The following is a 22,517-nucleotide window of genomic DNA, read 5'->3' as shown; positions in this document are numbered from 1 at the left end:
ATTATTATTATCATTATTGTTGTTGTTGTTGTTGTTGTTCTGTATATGAAGGAGGTCAAATGCTGTATTCTTGGATTGTTATATCTAGTAAATACATGTATGAGGGAGTATTTCTATAAACAGAGATGATGTCTTGATACAGAAGTGTTGCACTGGATGATGATTATTATTATCTTTATTATTATTGAACATTTACAGCCAGTGAAGTTTGTTCATACACTGTTTTCTTCATGTAAGTTAGTATTTAGATTTACCTCTTTGCTTGTTGTCTTATAAAGTTGTCATTTTCATATCGTGTCCTAAAGTTGCACAGTTATCACAGAATCAGCACAACCGCAGCTCATTATATATCACCGAATCATTTATTTATGCACGTATATAGGGGATATTAGCTCATAAAGATGGAGCTGGAACTTTTACTGGTTTTCAAAACAATTACCCTGCAACATGGTTGTGTTGGGACCACTCTGAAAAATATGTGTATCATGTTTTTGTGCAATGTTCTGGAGCTAGGTATCAAGCAAAGTAATTATAATATAACACAGTTAAAAAAGAGGTACACGATTGTATTTATTTAAAGGGTAAAGTAATGAGGAAAGACAATACCATCTATCTCTCTATTATTAGAGATTATATTATGATTAATGATAATCGGGCCCTTGCACACATCAGGGGGTGATGGCAGGATCATTCTTCGGGGATGTGGTCTCACAGATTTGTATCGTTAAACCAAATCTGTGAGACCACATCCCCCTAAAACTGGATCCCTCTCCATCACTCGTTCTTTTGAAAAACATCTTGCAATGTCAAAGAAGGGGAATTTTATTAACCTGCATCAATCATACAACCCTGTGTGTGTGTGTGTGGGGGGATTTTGCTCTTACAGGCCAACGTGTCAGGAAGACAGTGACTTATTTCAGTTAAAAATCCTCTTATCAAGAGTCGGTACGACACTGAAAACACCGAGTGTCCTACTGGTGTCAGAGATTGTGAGGATTGTGATAGTGTCAGTATGAGGCTGACGTGTGATCACCGCAGCCGTCAGAGCTGCCGTTTACAGCACAACACGGTTTGAAATAAGGAAGTGACTTCAGTTTGATTCAAACCTGCAGAGGAAACTGAGACACATCACTGTGTGCTGACGTTTTGTGGTCGGCAGCGAGAGAGAGAGACTCTTCTCCACTGACGCTGCGTTGACTCTCCGTCCTCTGTCAACTTCACCTTGTGGAACAAACAGCCGGGACTCCAAATGGGCTGAAACGAGCACTTTGCTTCACTTTTCAACAGATCCACGTGTCAGGATGAACAGCAACAGCAAATCGGTGAACTCCTCTGCCATAAAGTTAGAGATCAAGAGGTATGATTCTCTGCAGAGCGCCATCGTCAGACTCTCCAAGCAGTTTGAAAGGGTTCAGGATCAGCAGCTTCGCTCGGGCCTCAAAGTTTACCTCCACGGTATTCAAGGTGAGCTCATCTCTCTCCAGTTCAGTGAGTCTTTGTGGCAGAGTTTTGTCTGTTGGTTGAAAGCGACATGTTACCTGTGAGTAGTTGTAGAGTCTGGTGGATGCTCTGACTTTAATATGATGTGGCAGTTTCACAGTGAACTTAGAGTCTCTTTTCGTCGAGGTGTGGGGGAACTTGTCAGCTATGTCGGTTACATGATATCGTCTTCTGTGTTTCCTGTGTCGCTCGTTATCTTTTCAGGGAAGAGTCTCTCCGTTCGATGTTTGTTCTCATCTCACGGGGGGGGGGAATTGACCTCCTGGTGGCCGCTATGTGTTGGCATCCACTTTATCAGTCCGCCTCTGGACACGGGCGACCAATGGCAACATCCCTCAGAAGCCATCGCCATGGCAGCAGGCTGCAACCCGCTGTGCGGCCTACTTCCTGTCTACCCAATGTGCAACTGCCCTCAAAGCCACTTCCTTTCAGACAAACAGGGCCTTCACATTTCCTCACATCTCCACTTCCACAAGGTGCTGCTGATGAAACGTTTTCAGCTTTTCAGTAGAATAGTTGAGGGGAAGAAGTACTGAGATGTACACGTAGGCAAAAGTCCCAATACCACAGAAGAGAAATACTACGCGGCTGCTGTTGAGGTTCTGTGACGTACTCAAGTACCAGCGAAACCCTCTGATGACACTTTTTCACCGAAGAGAACTGAGTGCTGGTTCAGAGCTGGTTCAACGTGTAGATGAACTTGTTACACGAGGGCAGTTGTTAACCTGCCTGTGTAATATTTCTCTATCTGTGGTGAAGTATTGAATATGATCTAGTGACGTCCACACAACCTGATAACACGATCACTCTGAGCTCAGGCTGTTTCACTGACTCTCTGTGTGTGAGCTGAAGGACAGTCGTCTCTCTGGTGAGGCTCTGAGGTCTTTTTAGGATGTGACAGACACATTCTGAGACGTGTGGAAACATTCAAATGTGTTATAAATGTAATTAGGCTGCTGGAGTGAGGATCAAACAAAGTGTGCGTATCCTCTGTGGGGCCTGGATCCGTGAGCGTAGAGTTCTCCGGTGCTAAAGAGGGAGCCACCTCTCTTTTGGACGTAATCATCGAGGAGGATGTGGTCGAGGGACCGAGCCACAAAGACCGGGAGGAAAAAAGAAAGAGATGTAGAGGAAGAGCAGGTCGAGCTGCAGCTAAGTGAAGACATTTAAATGTGATGGTGTGCACTGCAGCACGGGAGGGAGCGGAGGAGAGGGGAGAATGTGAAGAGGACAGCTCACAGTGAGGGAGAAATGAAAAATCACCCAGCATGACCACTGCCCTTGGCTACCGTCCATCTGACAGCACCCGGCCATGGGTGTCAGTGTGTGTGTGTGTGTGTGTGTGTGTGTGTGTGTGTGTGTGTGTGTGTGTGTTGGTGGCAGCTTTGCCCATATGTGTGCATGTGAGCGAGGGGGTGTGTTTCTGAGAGTGTCTGTCTGAAGACAACCTGATTTTATGCATCTCACACACTGTCTGTGGGTCTATTTCACAATAATTGGATTCGCAGTCAACTGCAGCAACCTCACGTGCACTTGGACTCACACAGGCACGTCACGTCAGAATGGATTTTACACACACACTCGAACGTCACCAGCCCAGAAGCGTGTTTGGATGTTTTTCTTTCAAACCAGCTCGGAGGCTGAATTCATGACTCCTCCTCTGTGGCTGCGGTCTCTCCTCAGGTCGTACGTCCCCCCCCCCCCTGCAGCCAAAGGCGGTTGTCAGAGGTGTTTTGTATTCAGTGTGAGTCGTTATTGCCCTCTCACTGACTGTGGAGGGGAGGGGGGGGGGCTGAGCAGGTGGACAGTCTGATGGTGTTTTATGGGATGATGGCAGGAGGCAGGGAGACGCAGCTTCTGATTCCACATCAAGGGTTTGTTTCTTAAATCAGAGAGTCATTAACCTGGAATTACAGCCGGTGATGATTCAGGTGATGGACGTGTGATGGACGTGTGATGGACGTGTGATGGACGTGTTTGCTGCAGTGTCTCTGCTGCCAACTGCAACACCTCCTCTGCTAATGTGGTTTTTATTTTCATCAGCTGACTAGAAGGTAAATGAGAGTCACACAGCAATAGAGAACAGATACCGAATCATAAGATGAGGACCTGGAGCACAAAACCACAGATGCACTACAACAGCCCCTGAAATTCACTCAGTCACAGACTTCAGTTCCCTAAATGTGTCGGATTATCTTTTATCAGGTTCCATAAATTGTTCTCTGGGAAATGTTCGTCTCACAACGATAAAGGAAGTGGATAAAAAAATCCCTTGATTCCTGATACAAATCTGAAACCAAATGTAACAGGTTCTTTCCAGACCAACGTCACATCCCTCCACCAAGTTTCATGGTCACGTGTTCAGGTGTTTTCTGGTGATCGTGTTCACAGACAGACAAACGGACAGAGGTGAAATATGAGCTCCTTGGCTGAGTTGGAAATGAGTTAAATTCAATATTTTGAGCGTTGAACTATGTGAGATCTGATGCTCGAGGACATTTTGATTCATATCTTTCAGTTTCCTCACGGTTTTGTCAACTGAAGAACTAGTCGATTAATCAAAAGTTATTTCCAGATAAAGTGATAAAGGAAAGCAGCTGTGTGTTGTGTATCACTGCACCTGTGTCACCACAGGACATCGACGAGCTTCTCCCACACAAAGTGTCACAATATAGAAGTGTTGTAATTTACATGGGTTTGTTGTATTTCTACACAAATAGTAATATGTGTGTTTAATCCATTTTGGCCTCTGTGGTCCAGCTATTGATGTCCAATAGTCTCCCGTCCTCTCACACTCTGGTTCATGCTGCGAGTCCACTCCTGCTAATGAACACATGCCATAGTGGGCAATAGACTACAGATCAATACACTCACAGGAAACCTCTTTCCCTCACATGTACGACACACACACACACACACACACACACACACACACACACACACACACACACACACACACACACACACACACACACACTCTCCTCTCTCTCATGGAAACACCATTTTGATACAGAGATCCTGGGAACAATTGCATTACAGAGGAGGAGGAGAAAGAGGAGGAGGAGGAAGAGGAGGAGGAGGAAGAGGAGGAGGAAGGACATGGAGGAGATGATGATTGTGCCACCAGAGCCAGGAAGATTGTAACACCTTAGCAACAAACAAGCCAAGCCTCCTGCCGAGGAGGAGCCACACAGAGTCACACACACACAGATACACACACACACAGACACACACACACACACACACACACACACACACACACACACACACACACACACACACACACACACACACACACACACACACACAGAAGGACGAGCCTGATGAAACCAGCAGCTGTATAAATGAGACAGGGAACACTTCCTCTCTCTCTCTCTCTCTCTTTCTCTCTATCTTCCTTCCTTCTGTCCATCACTCCTGGCTGACCAGTCCCCCCCCCCCACTGATCTCTCTCCCTGCGGTCTCCCATCATTCAGCGGCTCCGGCCTGCGTGTGCGCGCAACGGCTGCTTCACCACCAGCCGTTGCGCGCTGCCTCACCCCCTCCTCTCTGGAAGATGGAGGGAAGGGAGGGATGAGCAATAAAGAACAGGGACTGTGCACAGAGTGAGAGGAGAGAGGAGGGAAGAGGAGAAGCAGGGTCCTTCTGTGCTGTGCGGACTGTTGATTGGAACAAGGAGGGGCATGTGCAGGGACACTGGAGTTTCCATTGCTCTGAGCGCATGTATGCATGTGTGTGTGTGTGTGTGTGGACTCGTTGAAGCTGTGTGACGGTGCCGGTGAGCTTCAGAGGCAGGAGCAGTTTGAGCAGTGACTCGCCTCCTCTTCATCCTCCTCCTCCTCCTCTTCCTCCTCCTCCTCCTCCTCCTCCTCTGTGCCGTCATGCCCAGAGCCTGATGCGCGCAGAGGACGCAGGCGACCCGGGAGACAGCGAGAGGGGCGTGATGGCCGGACGCGCCCTGACTCGGCCACACATCTGTAGATATCCGCCCGGGCTTCCGTTGGCTTCCCCTCCTCATCCTCCTTCCTCCCTCACCCATGTCCTCCCCGCCCGCCTCCCTGGATGGATGCTGCTGTCAACACACATGTGCGCCTCGCAGTGAGAGCCCATGATCCTGGACTGCGCACAGCTCCGGGTGCACGGTGCCACGCTGCCTTAGGGTGACACTGAAGAATTCAAAGAAGAAGTCTTCACCTTTTCACGTCCCAGCTGCTGCTCGTGACTGTATGGATGACGTATGATGCGGGACAGTTGTTATTCTGGATTGAATGAAGATTTCTGCTCTGGAGTGGAGAGGATGTGCCACATACAGGATGTGGCTGCTGCACATACAAATAAGGTCAAGTAAATCATTTCCATACAGGAGGAGGCATCAGACGCCATAATGAAGATGTATGTGTCTGAGTAGCTGTGTGCAGATTTTAATTTGGGTGTTTTCTAGGAACAAAAGAGCTTCTTGGATTCGACAAGAGTGGATTTTCTTTCCCGAGATTAAAATTTAAAAGACGGCGGACAAAGAAATCTGTGCCTGACAGTAACATTTGAAACAAAGACACAGGGATTTGGGGGATGGATGAAACCAGCAGCCGCTCTGCTGCTGCTGCTGCTGAATCTTCTGAGGAGAAACTTAATCTCCCTCCATGTAAGTTTTCTGCCTCCGTCGTGCCGTCAGATTCTTTCACATCCCAACACGCCGGCGAGCTGTCAGTCGTTCCTGCCAGTCTGTCTGGTTTCATTCACCTACTGTGAGTCCACTGAAGCCTGACCACATGAGCGGCGCCCTGCAGCAACGCACCACCTACCTCATCTCCCTCACCCTGGTCAAGGTAGAGGCCGTGGAGGAGAATGGAGGAGAGGCCAAGAACAGCACCCAGGGGAAGGAGGTGGAGGCCGGGTCAGGAGGAAGGGCAGAGGAGGAGGCCGGGGTGAGAGCGGAGGCTGAAGGTGGAGCCCCGGCACAGGCCGAGAACGGAGCTGGAGTGATTTCAGGACAACCACAAAGAGCTGAGGATGCTGCTGGTGTGAAGGGTGTTGAAGATGGAGAAAGAAAACCCCACAGCCCGTTGAAAGATGAGGAACCGTCCGCTGTGGACGTCCCGAGTAAAGGAGGTGAAAAGCCTCCGTACAGCCTCTCCATCCCCTTACCTGCTGAGACACCTCACAACACCAAGTCTGCAGAGACAGACTTCAGAGTTGAGACGACACTTCCCACACCAGAGGCAAAGCAGTGCCGATCTCCATCTGTCACCACAACACCACCAACGGAGGTGTATGTGGAGCCCAGCCGCACCCCAACCAGGACCAGCCTCCCTATCCGTCCAGCGGGACAGCGGCCTGTCAGTCTGCTGAAGTCTCACAGCAGCGTGGCCACCCGAGGCCGAGAGTCCAGGGACGGCAGAGAGCGCAGCCCCACTTCGGCCCAGAGCCTCGACCGCAAGGACTGCCGTATGCAGATGCGTTCTCCGGGCCCCTGCAGGGCCTCCTGGGCCGAGGCGAGCCGGCCAGAAGAATGGAGGGACCTGCGGGACGAGGCTCATGCTGGAATACCTTTAGAGGTGGGAGGTGGCCTGGCTGCGGTGATGAGAGACTGCCCCAGGAAGGACAGACTGAAGGCCGGTTCCACCTCTCTACCTTCACCGGCCAACATGGGGTCCAAACCAACACGCAAAGGTAAAAGCCGCACGTTGGACAACAGCGACCTGAACAGCCTCTCTGAAGACCTGGGTCTGGCCCAGCAGGCGCAGCAGGGCCAACGCGGCTCCGCCAAAGACCGGAAGATGCTCAAGTTCATCAGCGGCATTTTCACCAAGAGCAGCTCCGGGACGGTGGGGTCCTCCTCCACAGCGCCCCCTGTCTATATACAGAGAGACTCCAGTGAGGAGGAAGGTAAGAGGTCACAAACGCACACAGACACACAACTCCCCTGTCAACCCAGCCTCCGTGTTGACATGACAACAGACCGTTATCAGAGTCTGGTCTTCGGGTCTTTGCCAAAACAATTATCCCGGAGCTGCCACCTCGTCTGTGCACAGGCATCCACGCAGGCGTTGGGTGCGGTTGATCCTCTCTGAGCCCCCACACAGAAAATATTTAAATTCTGTTACACGTCGAGAAACATTTTCCTTAAGCCATGTGCGACTGCAAATTGGTGATGGATGATGTTGTTTGATGTGCGGACTGACAATAGAATCGTCTTGGACAGTCTTAATCTAATTCCCCTCAGAGCGCTGGGCCGATTTCACATGGCTGGAGGGGTAATCTCTGCACTCACTTACACACACACACACACACACACACACACACACACACACACACACACACACACACACACACACACACTTAAACAGCGTTCCCAGCATGGCTTTAAATCTCATAATGAAGCCAAGGGGGAGAGGATGGCGGATTGTGCCGCTCTGCTTCATTTCCATGAAGCCGTCAGGGAAGTGAAGGAGACGACGTGAAACCATATTTGTTCACCCACATCAAAAAGGGAAGAACATTTCTAATCCAGGTCTTTGATATTCCGCCCACTACACGTTCTGCCACCGTACACCCCCACTCTCTTCCCTTAAATTCAAAAGAAAACAGGAGCTTCACTGTAGGACTGTGGTTGTGGCTGCGGCGTGCGAGTGTCAGCCTGTGGGAGTGAGCGTGTGTCTTATATGTTCATTCATTCATTGTGTATTCACACTGTTACACATGCACACTGTGGATTCACTCGAGTAGTGAGACTATGGGCCCGCCGACTACACACACACACACACACACACAGACACACTCACACTCACACACACGCACACCCACGCACTCTCAGGGCAGGAGGAAGTGTTGCCATGGCAACCGGTAGAACTGCTGCTTCTGCTGCCTGCCACTGAGGCAGAGTCTGATGAAACGGTGGGGGGTTGTGGAGGTGGCGGGGTGTGTACGTGTGTGTGTGTGTGTTTGTGTGAATACGTGTGTCCAGGCGTTGACACACGACTGTGACGATTCTGCCAAGAAATGAAAAGACACAGCGTTAAGTTAGAAGACGGTCGGTTTCTGAAGCTTCAGGCCACGAACACTGGATCACACTGTCCGTCCATAAAGAGGCTTTGACTCAGGAAGACAGACAAGATGGACCCAGTCCATGTGTGTGTGTGTGTGTGTGTGTGTGTGTGTGTGTGTGTGTGTGTGTGTGTGTGTGTGTGTGTGTGTGTGTGTGTGGTAGGAGTTGCTCTTTTTCCCTCCCGGGCTCGAGCTGCCTGCAGCCGCAGCTCGTATATAAGCCTCTGTTTTTTTTTTAACTCCCTCTCTCGTGAAGCATCTGTGCAGCGCTGGCCCGACGCTCCATAGATTCAGACCCAGCCTCCAGTTAATTCATCCTCTGTGTTTGAAGGACGAGGGACGATACCAGGCCGTGTGTCCCTCAGAGGACTGAAACCAGCACCTCCTGCTCGCCCCTGTTGTCTCTGCCTCTCCTGGTTTGGTCTTGTCTAATATCTGGCGTCTGGTTTGGTCGGGCAGTCCTCCTCTTTGGTCCAAACCGAAATATTTCAGCAGCCATTTGTCATTAAATACTGCACAGACAGCCATGGTTCCCAGATGATGAATCCTATACTTACTGTAATGATCGGCGGTCCTTCCCCCTGGTGCCAGTATCATGTTCGTGTTCATGGTTTGAGTGAAATCTCTCAACAACTACTGGATAGTACAGACGGTAATATCCCTCCTCGGTATCGCCACTGATTTCCCAAATCGATTCAAATCAGATTCACAAGGTTCTCGATCCGAATTCCGATTTGATTCCGTTCGTTCAGGATATTTCAGTGTGCATTTCCAGTTCTGCTTGGATATGAAAGAGATTTACAAAGAGCTAAAGCTGTAAACCTCTCACTTGGTGCAGTATTGAAAATGTTAGGAAGGGCCTGTGATCATTATTCTCATCATTTTAAATCATTTAGATTTTCAAAAATACAAATGCAGTAAAACATCAAACATCATAAATGCTTGAGAATTTAAATACTGCAGAACAGCAGATTGAAATCAAGGTGTCGAACTCCACTTGAATTGAGAGCCAGTGAGAAGCAGTGGGTCTTTAGGGACGGTTTATACGTCTCTGAAGCCGTTCCAGAGATTAGACGCAGCCGCTGCAGAGTCACCTCTGTTTCTGAGCCCAGCTCTCAGGACATCCAGAAGAATCTGGAGGACGAAGGTGCAAAAGTTCAACGAGAGAAAGTTGTGCCTGCTCGTTCATAATCTTATAAACAAGCAATAAAGACTCTAAAATCAATCCTGAATTTGAGGGGTAGAGGTCACACCTTCTGTTTCCAGGGAGAGTCGAGCTGCTGCTGTATTAACTGCAGACCCCCAAGAGATGTTTTAATCTAACATGAGAGAAGATTGTCCAGGACTTTGATTTATGACCAAATACCTTTAATAGTGTTTCTGTTATATTGTCCTTTCCTTTAATATGAGTGAGGCTAAGCTTCATAACAGAAATCATCAGAAAGTGTCATGAGCTTCTCTGTGAATCCGTTTGAATGAAAAATGGATATTTGAGTCGGTGTGAGTGCATCAGTTTTATCAATCAAATCAATCACATTTTATTTGTATAGCCCATATTCACAAATAACAATTTGTCTCAAAGGGCTTTTACATCCTCGGCCCTTAACCCTTTCATCCAGGTTTGTACCTAATAAAGTGGCAGCGGCGTGTCTCTGACCTCAGGCCTCGTCTGTTCTCGTCCCTCTGAAGCTGCAGCTGGAGCGTGAGCGTCACATCCCACCGGGGGCACCGCACCTCTTCTGCCACAGCTGTGTGTCTCCATGAAACACACACATATGGGGTTTTTCTCCTCTATCTTTATCTTGTCTCTGTATCTTACTGATTTCATGTTCAGATCTTTCAATGCTCTCACTCAGATGTCCCTTGCCCGATCTGCTCTGCTTGTGCTCAAACTGAACGCTTGCTCTCATAAAATCCATTATATTCTTTTCGCTGGTAGACGCTCACACCTGATAACATCTACTGGTGGTTGGTAAATCAAATTGTGCAGAAGATCTTCAAACGTACGAGGGATATTCTCCATCTTGTCGTATAGTCTAAATTCTATTTTAATGTCTAATGCAACTAGAAGGGCTCAGAGAGCTTCAAACCTCCACCAAGACCCAGCAGCCCCCTTTTAAAACCACATTTAAATTCACAGGATCCATATTTTATTTGGTTCAAAGAGGAAACCGAATAAGAAGGGAGGGAAGATGAAGGGAGGAGGACGACGCTCGGTCTCTGGGATCAAATATCACAAACATGAAGGAATATGGATCCAGTAAAAGAGCTTGTCTGGTTGGAGACAACCTTTTTTCCCACCAGCCCCCCCCCCAGTCTCAGGCTTTGAACCCCCCCTGGCCCCGGCACACAGCTGTTGGTCAGTGGGGAGCTAAGTGGATAACGAGTGGTGTGGCTGCAGCGCGTTAGATCCCCGGTGTGACTGAAAGGTTATATTCATTAAGACGCCCGGCGAGGCTGCAGCGGTGTGATTCATCGCTCTCCCACACAGGCGCCGGTGACGGCTGCCGTTTCCACTGCTCACCGTCACAGTGATGGATCTCCGCCTCACTCTCTGTTTGTCTCTGTCCGTCTCCCTCCAGTAAATATCGCCAACAGCCAGGAGTGGACGCTGAGCAGATCCATCCCCGAGCTGAGGCTGGTGAGAAGAGTCCTGCTCGCTCAACACTGCACTTCTCACCTGGGAGACGGGAAGCAGGAGGATTTACTCCACTTACTCAGTCAGGGTTTTTAATCAGAGGGAAAACTCAGGACTTTAATTTGACTTTACACTCAAAAACTTTGGATTCACACATTTCAAGTCTACTCTGTCTTTACTCCTCTGCATTTATTCCAATGTGTGAATGAATGAATGTAGGGAAGTCAAAATAAAAGGGTGATACTTAAGTAAATTACTCATAACTCAAAAATACTACTTGAGTAAAGTTACTTTCCACCTTCGCATATATATAACAACCGGACTTGAGATGTATGAATAGAAAGTATTTGAGTTTAATGTAAAGGAATTTGATGTTTAAATTAAACTTAAATTATGATTCTTAAAACTCATCTCTAATTTGACATTAGATCCAAAAACAGAGATTTCAAGATTTAGAAAATATCTGGAAGTTATTTTTACTCCACTACATCCTGGGGCTTTCATCCCTAATCACATTCATGTGACGGTTTAGATTACGAGCCGTGATTCTCTGTTACAGACAAAACTCGTAAAGTAAATAAACCTTTATGCAGTAATGATAAAATAAGCTTGTATGCTGAGATAATGTGAACTTATATAATGCAGATGTCTGCAGGTTGTGGTGTCAGGCTGCTCGCACGCTGAGGCGTGGCAGTCTTCTCTTATCTGAGTGATAGTGACCGAAGCGTCTGAGGGTAAAGTTCAGTGAGGAAATCCGCCTGAAACTGCAGATTAGGAATGAACTATGGATCATAGTCAGAGGGAAACGGCCTCAATGGTTTATTACACATCTTCTATAATAAAGGACATTAGAATAACCTTTATTTTTCAGTATTCAAATACTTTTTTCTTTTTTTATAGTAAGTAAAAGATCTGAGTACTTCTTCCATCACATCAGTCCATTAGCAGAAATGTAAAATCTTTCTGATACACACCAACAGGAACAAAAACATATTTGATGGAGGAACTAAAAAGTATATTTAAAACATATGTGTTTCCTTCCTGCTTCTCAGGGCATTCTGGGAAGTCTGAAAAGCGGAAAGTCAGCGCTGGTGAACAAATACATCACAGGCAGCTATGTTGCACTGGAGAAGACTGATGGTGAGAAACTGACCACAGACAGTTTCTGATATCAGATGTAATATGTGTGATATGATGTATTCAGAGACGTGTGGCTTCATCCGGTCACCAGCTGCTGAATGTCTCTGTGTCTCTCAGGGGGCAGGTACAAGAAGGAAGTGCTGGTGGACGGACAGAGTCATCTGCTGCTGATCCGGGAGGAGGCCGGGCCGCCTGATGCACAGGTGCTTTTCTTAGAGTGAGCAGTAAGTTTGTGTCCTCGTCCATCCGGCCTGAGCACCGGGGCTAACGTCCCCCTCTCCCCCTTCAGTTCTGCAGCTGGGTCGACGCCGTGATCCTGGTCTTCAGTCTGGAGAACGAGGCCAGTTTCCAGGAGCTGTACCAGCGCTACAGCCAACTCAGCACCTTCCGCTCGGACCTGCCGCTCATAGTGGTCGGCACACAAGGTCGGCACAAGAGTCACAGCCACGCAGACTCACAAACTCTGTTTACTGGTGTCCAGTAAACAGAGAGAAAACCAGAAGGGACAAAAGTTTGACTTTAATTTCCTGAGAAAACTTTGAGTTTATGTGACTTATAAGTCTTTACCTCCGTCAACATATTTCAGGTTAGAGAGGTTATTGAGTTACTAAGATTAAGGTCACAACAGACAGACAGACAGACAGACACACACACAAACAGACACACAGACAGACACAGAGACACACACACAGACAGACAGACAGACAGAGCACACAGACAGACATACACACAGACGGACATTTCTGGAATTAGTCCATGAGTTAACTGAAGGATGCAAAGGACACTTATCAAACTGAACTCGTCATTTAAGCTTTAAAATGTTGCACTTAAAAGGGACACAAGCGTTTAATTAAATGAAGTTGATGAGAAGAGAAGAGTTGATTTGATATAACTTATCATGAGATCTTTAAAGTACACAGAATAAAGTAAACACCAGAGAAAACCCTTCAACAGCAGTTTCCCTCCCTGTTGTTGTGCAGAGCTCCTCAGTCTAAACTCAGAGTTATCTAATCGTGTATTTTCACTCAGATAAGATCAGCAGCACCAACCCCCGTGTGATCGAGGACCAGCGAGCCAGACAGTTGTGCGTGGACGTGCGCCACTCGCTGTTCTACGAGACCTGCGCCACCTACGGGTTCAACGTGGACCGAGTGTTTTCAGAGGGTGAGTTCACTCAGACTTTCACGCCCTCAACACGGAGACTGAAGGTCACTGAACAGTTTAATGTGTTTGCAGCCGCTCAGAAGATTGTGGCTCAGAAGAAGCAGGCGGCGCTCCAGGCCTGCAAGTCTCTTCCCAACTCCCCCAGTCACTCGGGAGGCTCCACGCCCGGATCCGCGTCGCTGCCGGGACAGGTACCACCCCCCCCTTACCCCCACCCCCCCAACAACTGCACTTAGGTCTTAATCCAGTTTAGCCCCTTTCACATGAAACAACAAAAAGATTGAAACTCTGAATTAATCTAAACATAAAAACATAATTATCACGTTGTGTCAGTTCTGTAATGAACTGTGATTAATGACCTTCCAGCACAGACGTGATGTTTCCCCCCGTTCCTGTGCTGGTTGGTTCATTTGGTTCATTTTCCGGATCAGCACCAAAATTTAACGAGTCCTTCTCTGACTCAGACCAGTCGCTTTGTTCGTAATCCTGCGAACTCACAGAGGAAATGGAAACGCCACCTCCTTGCTGGAGGTAGCGGTGTGTGCATGTTTCTCTCTGGGCAGTTTCGGTTGTGTAGCGTTCGTCTGCAGATCAGTTACATGCATTAGAAAGTTAAAGTCATCTATCAAACTGAAGTGTAATTTTAAACGTCACCTCCAGGTCGCTCATCATCCATCTCAGCTCCATGGTTATCACATCCTCTTGTTCCCCCGACTGTAAGATTCATTCTGTCCACGGTCGCGTGCTGTTTGACTCATTTCATCTCCTCCCCCGTCCTCACCCACCCTGTCCGTCTCTTCCCTCTCACCTCCATCCCTCCCTCTGCATCTTGACCTCTGACCTCTCAGACCTGTAACGGCCCCAGTAGTGGGGGCTACGCCTACTCCCTCCCCTCCACCCCTGTGGTGGGTCACAGAGATCTGCGGGTGGCACAGGGCGAGGGGGGAGGCAGCGTCAACTCACGAGCGCTGAAGAACATCCCGAGACGGCCCTCCCTCTTCAAGGTCAGTGGTCGACGACACGTCGGCGTCTCACTCCTCGTGTTCCCCCGTCACCATCATCTCACTCCGCTCAGACCCGGCGACTCTCTGCTCCTGTGAACACGCCTGTTTTCATGTTTGTTCGTGTTTGTTTCAGAACCGCGACTCGGATAAGAAAGCTGGTGACGCCAAAGGAGACCAGAGCGGCGCGCGGGGGGTTCCCATCAAACAGGTTTTCTACTTACTTACCAACTTACTACCATTTTTATACTTGTACTCATAGTGTGTACTACACCTGTCATAGTGCCTATATACCTCTCGACAGTCTATATATGCATTTATATATACGTTTATATTCATCTATTTCAATATCTCCTTAGACATAATACACAAATACAGTTTACATCCTCGTGCCACTGAACTTGAGTACGTTTCATTTTATTTTCATTTTTCTATTTTGTGCTTTCACTTGTTCTCTCGTCTATTTTCATATCTCATCGTCTTGTATCGTTTCTTATCTTATGTTGTAGAATCTAGTATCGTATATCGTAGTTTATTGTATCGCAGCCCATCTTATCTTATCATATCCTATCTTATGTTATCGTATCTTGTCGTATCAGTTTATATCTTATCTTATCCCATGGTATCGTATTACCTTGCGTCTCGTATCGTATCGTCAGTATTTTATCTCACGTTACAAACAGTATAACAGATAAACAGGATCCTCACTGACCTGGTTCGGCTGCTTGCAGCTCAGTAATGTGCTGATTTCTTCTTCAGGTGGGAACAAAAAATCTCTTCTCTATTTATTACTTCTTACATAAGCAGCACAAAAAAAATCTCTTATTTGATCGTGTTCACGCTTCCTCAAGGGTGTTATATTAATATTGTGCTTTCAGCTGTTTCTCTGTCTGCGCTGCTGCTGCTGCACTTTGAAGAGTTGCTCTCTGATGTCGACTCTAAATTTAGGCAGGTTCAACGTGTCGCTGGCTGCGAGCGCGCTGACCTTGGTGTTTGTTCTCGACAGGGCACCCTGTGGAAGAGGAGTGGAAACTCTCTGAACAAGGAGTGGAAGAAGAAGTACGTCACCCTGTCCAACAGTGGCTCACTGTCGTACCACTCCAGCGCCAGTGTAAGAGAACACCGCCGAGCGAATCGATTCAGCAGCAAAACACAGGGAAGCTTCAGCACACGGAGGTTTTCACTGTGCAGCTGTTTCGACCCGACTTCACCTCAGTGGGTTCAGTACAAACCACATTCGTCTCCAACAGCCAAACTTAAAGGGCCAGTGTGCAAGATTTAGGTGAAAGGGATCTGTTGGCAGGAATTTAATATAAAATAATCCTAGTGATTCAAATACTTTATATTTAGGGGAGCGGCCATATTTTTTTTAAAACAGACTGGACAAACTAAACCTTTTGAGTTGTTATGACAACTGACGCTGCCACAGGTTCTCTCTCATGTTTGGAAGAGGGGGGGGTGTTCAGCTGCAACATCCAACCTCACCACTAGATGTCACTACATTCTACACACTGAACCTTTAATTTTTTTACCGGGAACATTCAGTGACATATTTGTCATTAAGTTTCATCCAATGCTGGACAGAAAATATTTTATCCGTGTATTATATGTAACTCTGACCCATAACAGCTCCTTCCACCGCGTAATCCTCCAAACTGACAAACAGTCGCACTGAACCTGCACCAGAGAACAGTCCTCTTATGAAACCATATTTAAATTCACCAGATCCAGATTTCTATTTGGATCTGCACCAAACTACACTCACACATAAATATCAAGATCCAGGAATTATTCTCTGAGAAATCGATTAAAAATGTTGGAAAACATCCGATCTCTACAATGTTAAAGTCAATGTTTCCTGTCGTGTTTCTTTTAGGATTACACACAGAATATCCACGGAAAAGACATCGACCTGCTTCGTGTGACGGTTAAAGTTCCCGGGAAACGTCCTCCGAGGGCGGTGGCTCCCACGGCCCCCCCCCCTGTGGCCCCCGGCCTCCTACCTCGAGTTAACGGGCTGAGCAAAGAGCTGACGGCCGCCGACAGCACCAGCACCGGTACGGCCACACGTAAACAGAGCATGAGCACATGAGTCACCGAGCGTGAAACGTCTTTTATTAACACAGCAGGTTTAAAACCAGCCCAGTTACACAAAGTGTGAATGTGATTGACTCTCCGTCCTCTCGTCTGTCAGTCCCTCAGCTGTGTCCGTCCACCCTGTCCGTGGTGGAGGATCGCTCCGGTGGACTGTCGCCTCAAGGTGGAGACAAAGGTCTTCAGCGCTGCTCGTCCTCGTTGTCCACCAAAGCACAAAGTGTTGGTACGTGCACAGGACGTGAAAACCACTGTAAACAACATGATTCAGACAGTTTTTACTGTTTAAGACGACGTGTATCTTTAAATTTGTTGTATTCTTCTTCTTCCTCCTCCTCATCATCATCATTATTATTATTATGATGTCAGACGCCCTTGAAGGGACGGCCGGTCCTTTTGCTGGAAAGGACGTGGGTCAGTCGTCTCCCATGAGCGACAGGAAGAAGAACAGGAGGAAGAAGAGCATGAACCAGAAAGGAGACGCAGCCGTGGGACAGGCTGAAGGTAACGTCACACAGGAACTCTTCTTCCTTCTTCTTCTTCTTCTTCTTCTTCTTCTTCTTCTTCTTCTTCTTCTTCTTCTTCTTCCTCTTCTTCTTCTTTCTTCTTCTTCTTCTTCTTCTTCTTCTTCTTCTTGAAAACAGCTCTTAATGCTGATAGTCTATAGACGAGGATTATATGTCCGCACACAGATGGTGAGGAACGAGGAAAAATGAACAAAAATACTCGAAATAAAACCTTTGAGCATGTTTGAGGCTTCTTGAGGAAGAGGAGGATCTGATGCTTCTGTCGCCACATGTGATCAAAAATAGTTTTAATCATCAGTTTTCTGTTTGTGATTCCTTCTCTCCTCTCTGCTCTGTAAGGACGGGATTCAGCCGAGGTGTTGCTCTTCCTCTGAATGTTTCTTCACCTCCTAACATGTTTGCTTTTCTCTCTCTCTTCCCCTCTGCTTGTCTCTCGCTCTGCAGCCAAACGTAAAATGTGGAAATTAAAGAGCTTTGGTAGCTTGAGAAACATTAATAAGACAGGTAACGAGTGAGAGCAGATTAACGCACAGTCTCTGTTTTCATACGTCTTCATCCACAGAATCCTCAGTTCTTCATTTGTTCACTTTCATTGTAATAACAAGATTTTTCTGTTTTCACCTTCTGTCAAATTTTGTTTGTTTGTCACATGTGCATTTTTTGTGTTTGTTTCACCGACCCCGTTCAGACCTGGTATTACACACACACACACACACACACACACACACACACACACACACACACACACACACACACACACACACACACACACACACACACAGTTACACACAGTTACACACAGTCACACACACATTTGGTAAAAACATCAAAATTTGGTCTTCATGGACAGAAGTGAGGTCCATGTTTATCTGATCTGATCTGATCTGATCTGATCTGATCTGATCTGGTCCCATTCAGGACACATCATGACACCAGGTGTGAACGGATCCCCTGACTATAGATCCAAAATGGCCGTCCACTGTAGCTTGGTCACCTGTGTAGCACGTGCAGATCTCAGCTGGGTTTGTTCTTGTCCTGCAGACGAGGAGAACGCAGACTTCATCGTGGTGTCGTTCACGGGGCAGACGTGGCACTTTGAGGCCCACAGTCTGGAGGACAGGGACGCGTGGGTGTCGGCGATCGAGAGCCAGATTCTCGCCAGTCTGCAGTCGTGTGAGAGCGGCAGGAACAAGGTACACACTGACATGAACACACTGTGTAACACTGAGGTTATCGTCATCCAGACTCTGCTCTCCGTTCTCACAGTTTTTCTTCTGCCTTTAGATCTGATTCACTGAAACATTAGCAGCAGTAAATAAGAAATCTGCTTCTCCTTTATCTTCTGTTGATCCTGTGAATACTAATTTAATTGTGTGTGTGTTGTGTGATTGTTCAGGCCCGTCGGAGCAGCCAGAGCGAGGCCGTGGCGCTTCAGTCCGTCCGTAACGCCAAGGGCAACGGCCTGTGTGTGGACTGTGAGGCTCCCAGTGAGTTCCACACGTCTTCCCCCTCCAGCTGCAGATTTCTGTTTTCATGCAACGTTCACAGCCTGAGGCCGAGTCCCACATCACACTGTTTGTTTCGACTCCATGAATCTCTGTTGACAACTCTGCTTTCACCAACAAAGCCAACAGATGTGGGCCACTTCAGGAGATGATGCGGCACTGCTGGCCTCCTAGTGGCCGGGACTAAATGGATCTGAGCATTAAGTGGAAAACTTAGTGAAAAAGCTAAAATTGTAAAGAAAAGATTGGAAAGAAAACCGTGTCACTTGAAAACACCATTTACTCTTTAACATAAAGAATAAGAGTCTCGTCCTGGACACGTTTGGATTCAGGCACCATGAGAATAAACCACTTCCTGTAAGCGGCCCTTCTTCTCTCTCCCTGCAGATCCCACCTGGGCCAGTCTCAACCTGGGCGCGCTGATCTGCATCGAGTGCTCGGGGATCCATCGAAACCTGGGGACTCACCTGTCCCGCGTCCGCTCGCTGGACCTGGACGACTGGCCCCCGGAGCTCACACAGGTCCTGGCCGCCATCGGCAACCACATGGCCAACAGCATCTGGGAGGGCTGCACGCAGGGCAGAACCAAACCCACGCCCAACGCCACACGGTGGGTTCCACCTCTGGTTTTAGCTCCTGGGACTTGGGAGGTGATCTGTTTGGGATCTGATCAGTGAAAGGACATTTTCATATGTTTTTTTTAACTTATTATTCTTAACTTTTAGTCTATAAAGCCTCTTTTCCACTGGTCAGAACTCCAGGTCAAATACCTGGAGTAGAAACATCACACTCCGACTTCCTTATTTTGTCAGTAGAAGCTGATGCTGCAGCTTTTCTGTGACGTTACGATGCACATTGAACTTCCACGTGTTGTAAATAGTCCTGAACATTTGTGCACTTACTGCTTTTTACAGCGTTTTCTTTCTCCGTATCGTGCAAACAGACAATCTCCTCCACTGGTAAAGAGAATGAAGTCCATCCCCTTCAGTTCTACAGGTTTACCTGCGTTTCAAAACCCACATAGATCTGATAACATTTGTGTGCAAGAGGTTTTAACTGGAACTTGTGAATTGTTGAAACTAGAGCTGTGATGTAGCTCGGAATCTTGAACATCTCAGAAACACCTCGAGGGAATTTCTTCAACGTTTGGTACAAAACAAATCATTTTGACTCAGAGAAGGAGGTCAAAGGTCAAAGGTCAAAGGTCAGAGTCACTGGGACCTGACTAAGTTCTTCTTTTGCCTCTTGAACATGTTTTGTTAAAACTCCTCGAGAGAATCCTTTAATATTTGGTACAAATGTTCACTGACACTCACGGATTAACTGATCAGATTTTGGTGATTGATTGAAAGTTTTAAGTTTACATAACTTTTCCCTTAGACATCAGAACTAAAAACATGATGGTCGCTAAGACGTCTTCTTTCTGCTGAGATTTCTCTTTGTGAGAAGATCACATCCTGATACGTTGCACATGTGAATACACACTGACACCACGTCTCCTGTTTGTGTGTCTGTTTTCCTAGTGAGGGAAGAGAGTCCTGGATCCGTGCGAAGTACGAGCAGCGGGCGTTTGTGGCCCCGCTCCAGCCGACCTCGGGGATCCAGCCGCCCGACGACAGTCCGCCGGTGTGGCTCCTGTCTGCGGTGACGGAGAGAGACCTGCCCCGGCTGCTGCTCCTCCTCGCCCACAGCACCAAGGAATGGATCAACGCTCAGCCGGCCGGCTCCACCTCACCGCCGCGCACGGCCCTGCACGCCGCCTGTCACCTGGGGGACGTGGTCATGACTCAGCTGCTCGTCTGGGTGGGTCTCTCCTCTCTGGTTCTTCAACTCCTCATGGATTCATCGATGTTGATAGAATGTAAAGGTTCCAGAATAAAGTAGGATGTGGATGAGATTAAAAAACCAAGCGATGTGCAGTGAACCTGAGTTTTATGGTCCTGGAATTATCTCCTTTTCCTAGTTGGTACTTTATTTTTGCAGATGAATTAAGAATCTTCTTTGTCTGATGGATTCTGACACATTGAACATGTCGACTGATTTAACCACGTCCACCAAGGAGTTGTTTTCAATGCTGTTTGTTGACGTGTTGTGGTGCAGATGTTTTCTGTCTTTCCGGATTCTCTAAGCATCTGTAACATCTCAAATCAACAAGCATCACATTCAAAGCAGCAACTGACTTCACCAGGTTTTCACAAATGTCAACTCACTCGACTCATGTGTCCACGAATAGGTTGTGTTGCCCCTGTTGCTTTTGTGTTTCCCGTTAATGAGCTTGTGTGAGACGTCACGGCCTCCGTAGGTGTTGTGTCAGGTGAAATCTCCTCCGTGGTAATGAACTGAATTCAGTTGTTTGAGTTTAGCAGCTCTCACTGTTCTACCTGTGAACGATATTCAATCCATAAATCATCTTATTCTGAGCGAGTGTCATCTTCTCTCTCCTCTGCAGTACGGGATCGACGTGAAAGCGAAAGACAGCCAAGGCCAGACGCCCATGATGATGGCCCGAAAAAATGGGAGCAAAGGCTGCATGGATATTTTGCTCCAGCACGGTTGTCCGAACGAGACGTCCCCCACCACTGCCACGCCCGTCCTCTCCCGCCGCTCCAGCACCGCCAGCCTGGGCCGGACCAGCTCCAGGAAGCGGGTGTCGTAGCGTGGACTGCAGATGCCGCGGGGGGGGAGGATTCTGTACTATAAGAAAAATCACAGAACTATATCACAGAACTAATGATTTAAAAAAAATGCTTCTGAAGACTGAACAACATATCAAACAACTTAAAAAGCAATACTCACTTTGTTGTTGATGACAGATGTAATATTGCTGAAATGCTGTGTTGTTGTTGACCTCAAATACGAAATGACTCGAGTAGAACTTTGTAGCCGTCGTCTGTAGTTTCCGAGCAGACGCTGGATCTGCTTCGGTTCCACTTCGTCCAGATGAAGTGCAATAATCAGATGAGGGAGAAGCAACGAGTGTGGCGCTGAGCGAAGCCTCACGTCACCAGGGAGCTGCTTTTACTCACATTTTCTGTGACTGGACCAAAACTGCTTTTTTTCCTTTGGCTTTACAGATAAAACATAAACCTACAATTTGTCCTGTTGTTAGTTGCGTGTCCCCGTTGCCGCAGTGTTAAGGTCCGTTTATATATAAACGGATCAGCTGAGATTATTCTGCTTAGACTAGAAACATGAATGGTTTGGAATATGAAATATGTCAGTGTTACTCTCACAGGTCAAGACTTTAATATTCTGTAAATGTATCTATACTACAAACTTAATGTTTCACTCTGTAACGAAGACACAGCCGGAGATTCAGACTCGATTTTGTAAATGTTTTCTTACAGGTAGTTTTGAAAATATGTCAAGTTTGTTTTTTCATTGTCTTTTATAATTTCTTATCCTCTGACACGTCACAAAAACATAAACCAGTAAAAAAAAAAAAAAAGTTTTACATGTGTAAACATGTGGCTATTTGTTGAAGGTTTGATTTGGGATGACGACATGATTCATACTCATATTCCTGTTGTGTAGGTCGATCCCATGAGTCCCAGTATGAAGCAGGTGCAGGTGTCACTGTCACTTTGACACTTTGTGGGTCGAGTGAATCCCTCATGAGCTCAAACAAATAGTTACCAGAATAAAATAAAGTTTTTAGAAAAAGAAATCTGAGTTATTATGATCATTTGTCTTTTACTTTGTATTTATGTCTCGGCTCATCGCCTGCTGCAGAATGATGCTGTTACCTCCACCACAGACGAGTCCTCTGTCTGTCTGTGTGTCTGTGTCTATCTGTCTGTCTGTCTGTCTGTCTGTGTGTGTGTCTGTGTGTCTGTGTGTCTGTCTGTCTGTCTGTCTGTCTGCGTGTCTGTCTGTCTGTCTGTCTGTGTGTCTGTCTGTCTGT

At 47.2% G+C, this 22,517-nt stretch overlaps 1 protein-coding gene across 4 annotated transcripts; it reads left to right on the top strand.

The window, feature by feature from the left end:
• Nucleotides 1-1,087: 1,087 nt before the first annotated feature.
• agap2 (ArfGAP with GTPase domain, ankyrin repeat and PH domain 2) lies at nt 1,088-22,280 on the top strand. 4 transcript variants are annotated; one of them, XM_047340408.1, is made up of 19 exons: nt 1,088-1,464; nt 11,127-11,185; nt 12,235-12,322; nt 12,440-12,525; nt 12,612-12,747; nt 13,352-13,486; nt 13,559-13,677; nt 14,335-14,490; nt 14,624-14,698; nt 15,494-15,598; nt 16,364-16,544; nt 16,682-16,807; nt 16,951-17,085; nt 17,553-17,612; nt 18,150-18,301; nt 18,505-18,595; nt 19,001-19,223; nt 20,137-20,416; nt 21,063-22,280. In XM_047340408.1, exons 1-19 carry the CDS (start codon nt 1,302-1,304, stop codon nt 21,267-21,269), a joined length of 2,577 nt encoding a protein of 858 aa, XP_047196364.1. In that variant the 5' UTR covers nt 1,088-1,301; the 3' UTR covers nt 21,270-22,280. The 4 variants fall into 4 exon arrangements, with proteins under 4 accessions (XP_047196364.1, XP_035015422.2, XP_047196363.1 ...); XM_035159531.2 differs by lacking the exon at nt 1,088-1,464 and adding an exon at nt 4,992-7,386; XM_047340407.1 differs by lacking the exons at nt 1,088-1,464; nt 17,553-17,612 and adding an exon at nt 4,993-7,386.
• Nucleotides 22,281-22,517: the final 237 nt, after the last annotated feature.

The sequence above is a fragment of the Hippoglossus stenolepis genome, chromosome 6, assembly GCF_022539355.2.
Source record: "Hippoglossus stenolepis isolate QCI-W04-F060 chromosome 6, HSTE1.2, whole genome shotgun sequence".
NCBI classification, from domain to species: domain Eukaryota; kingdom Metazoa; phylum Chordata; class Actinopteri; order Pleuronectiformes; family Pleuronectidae; genus Hippoglossus; species Hippoglossus stenolepis.
This window is presented reverse-complemented; position numbering and strand designations above follow the sequence as displayed.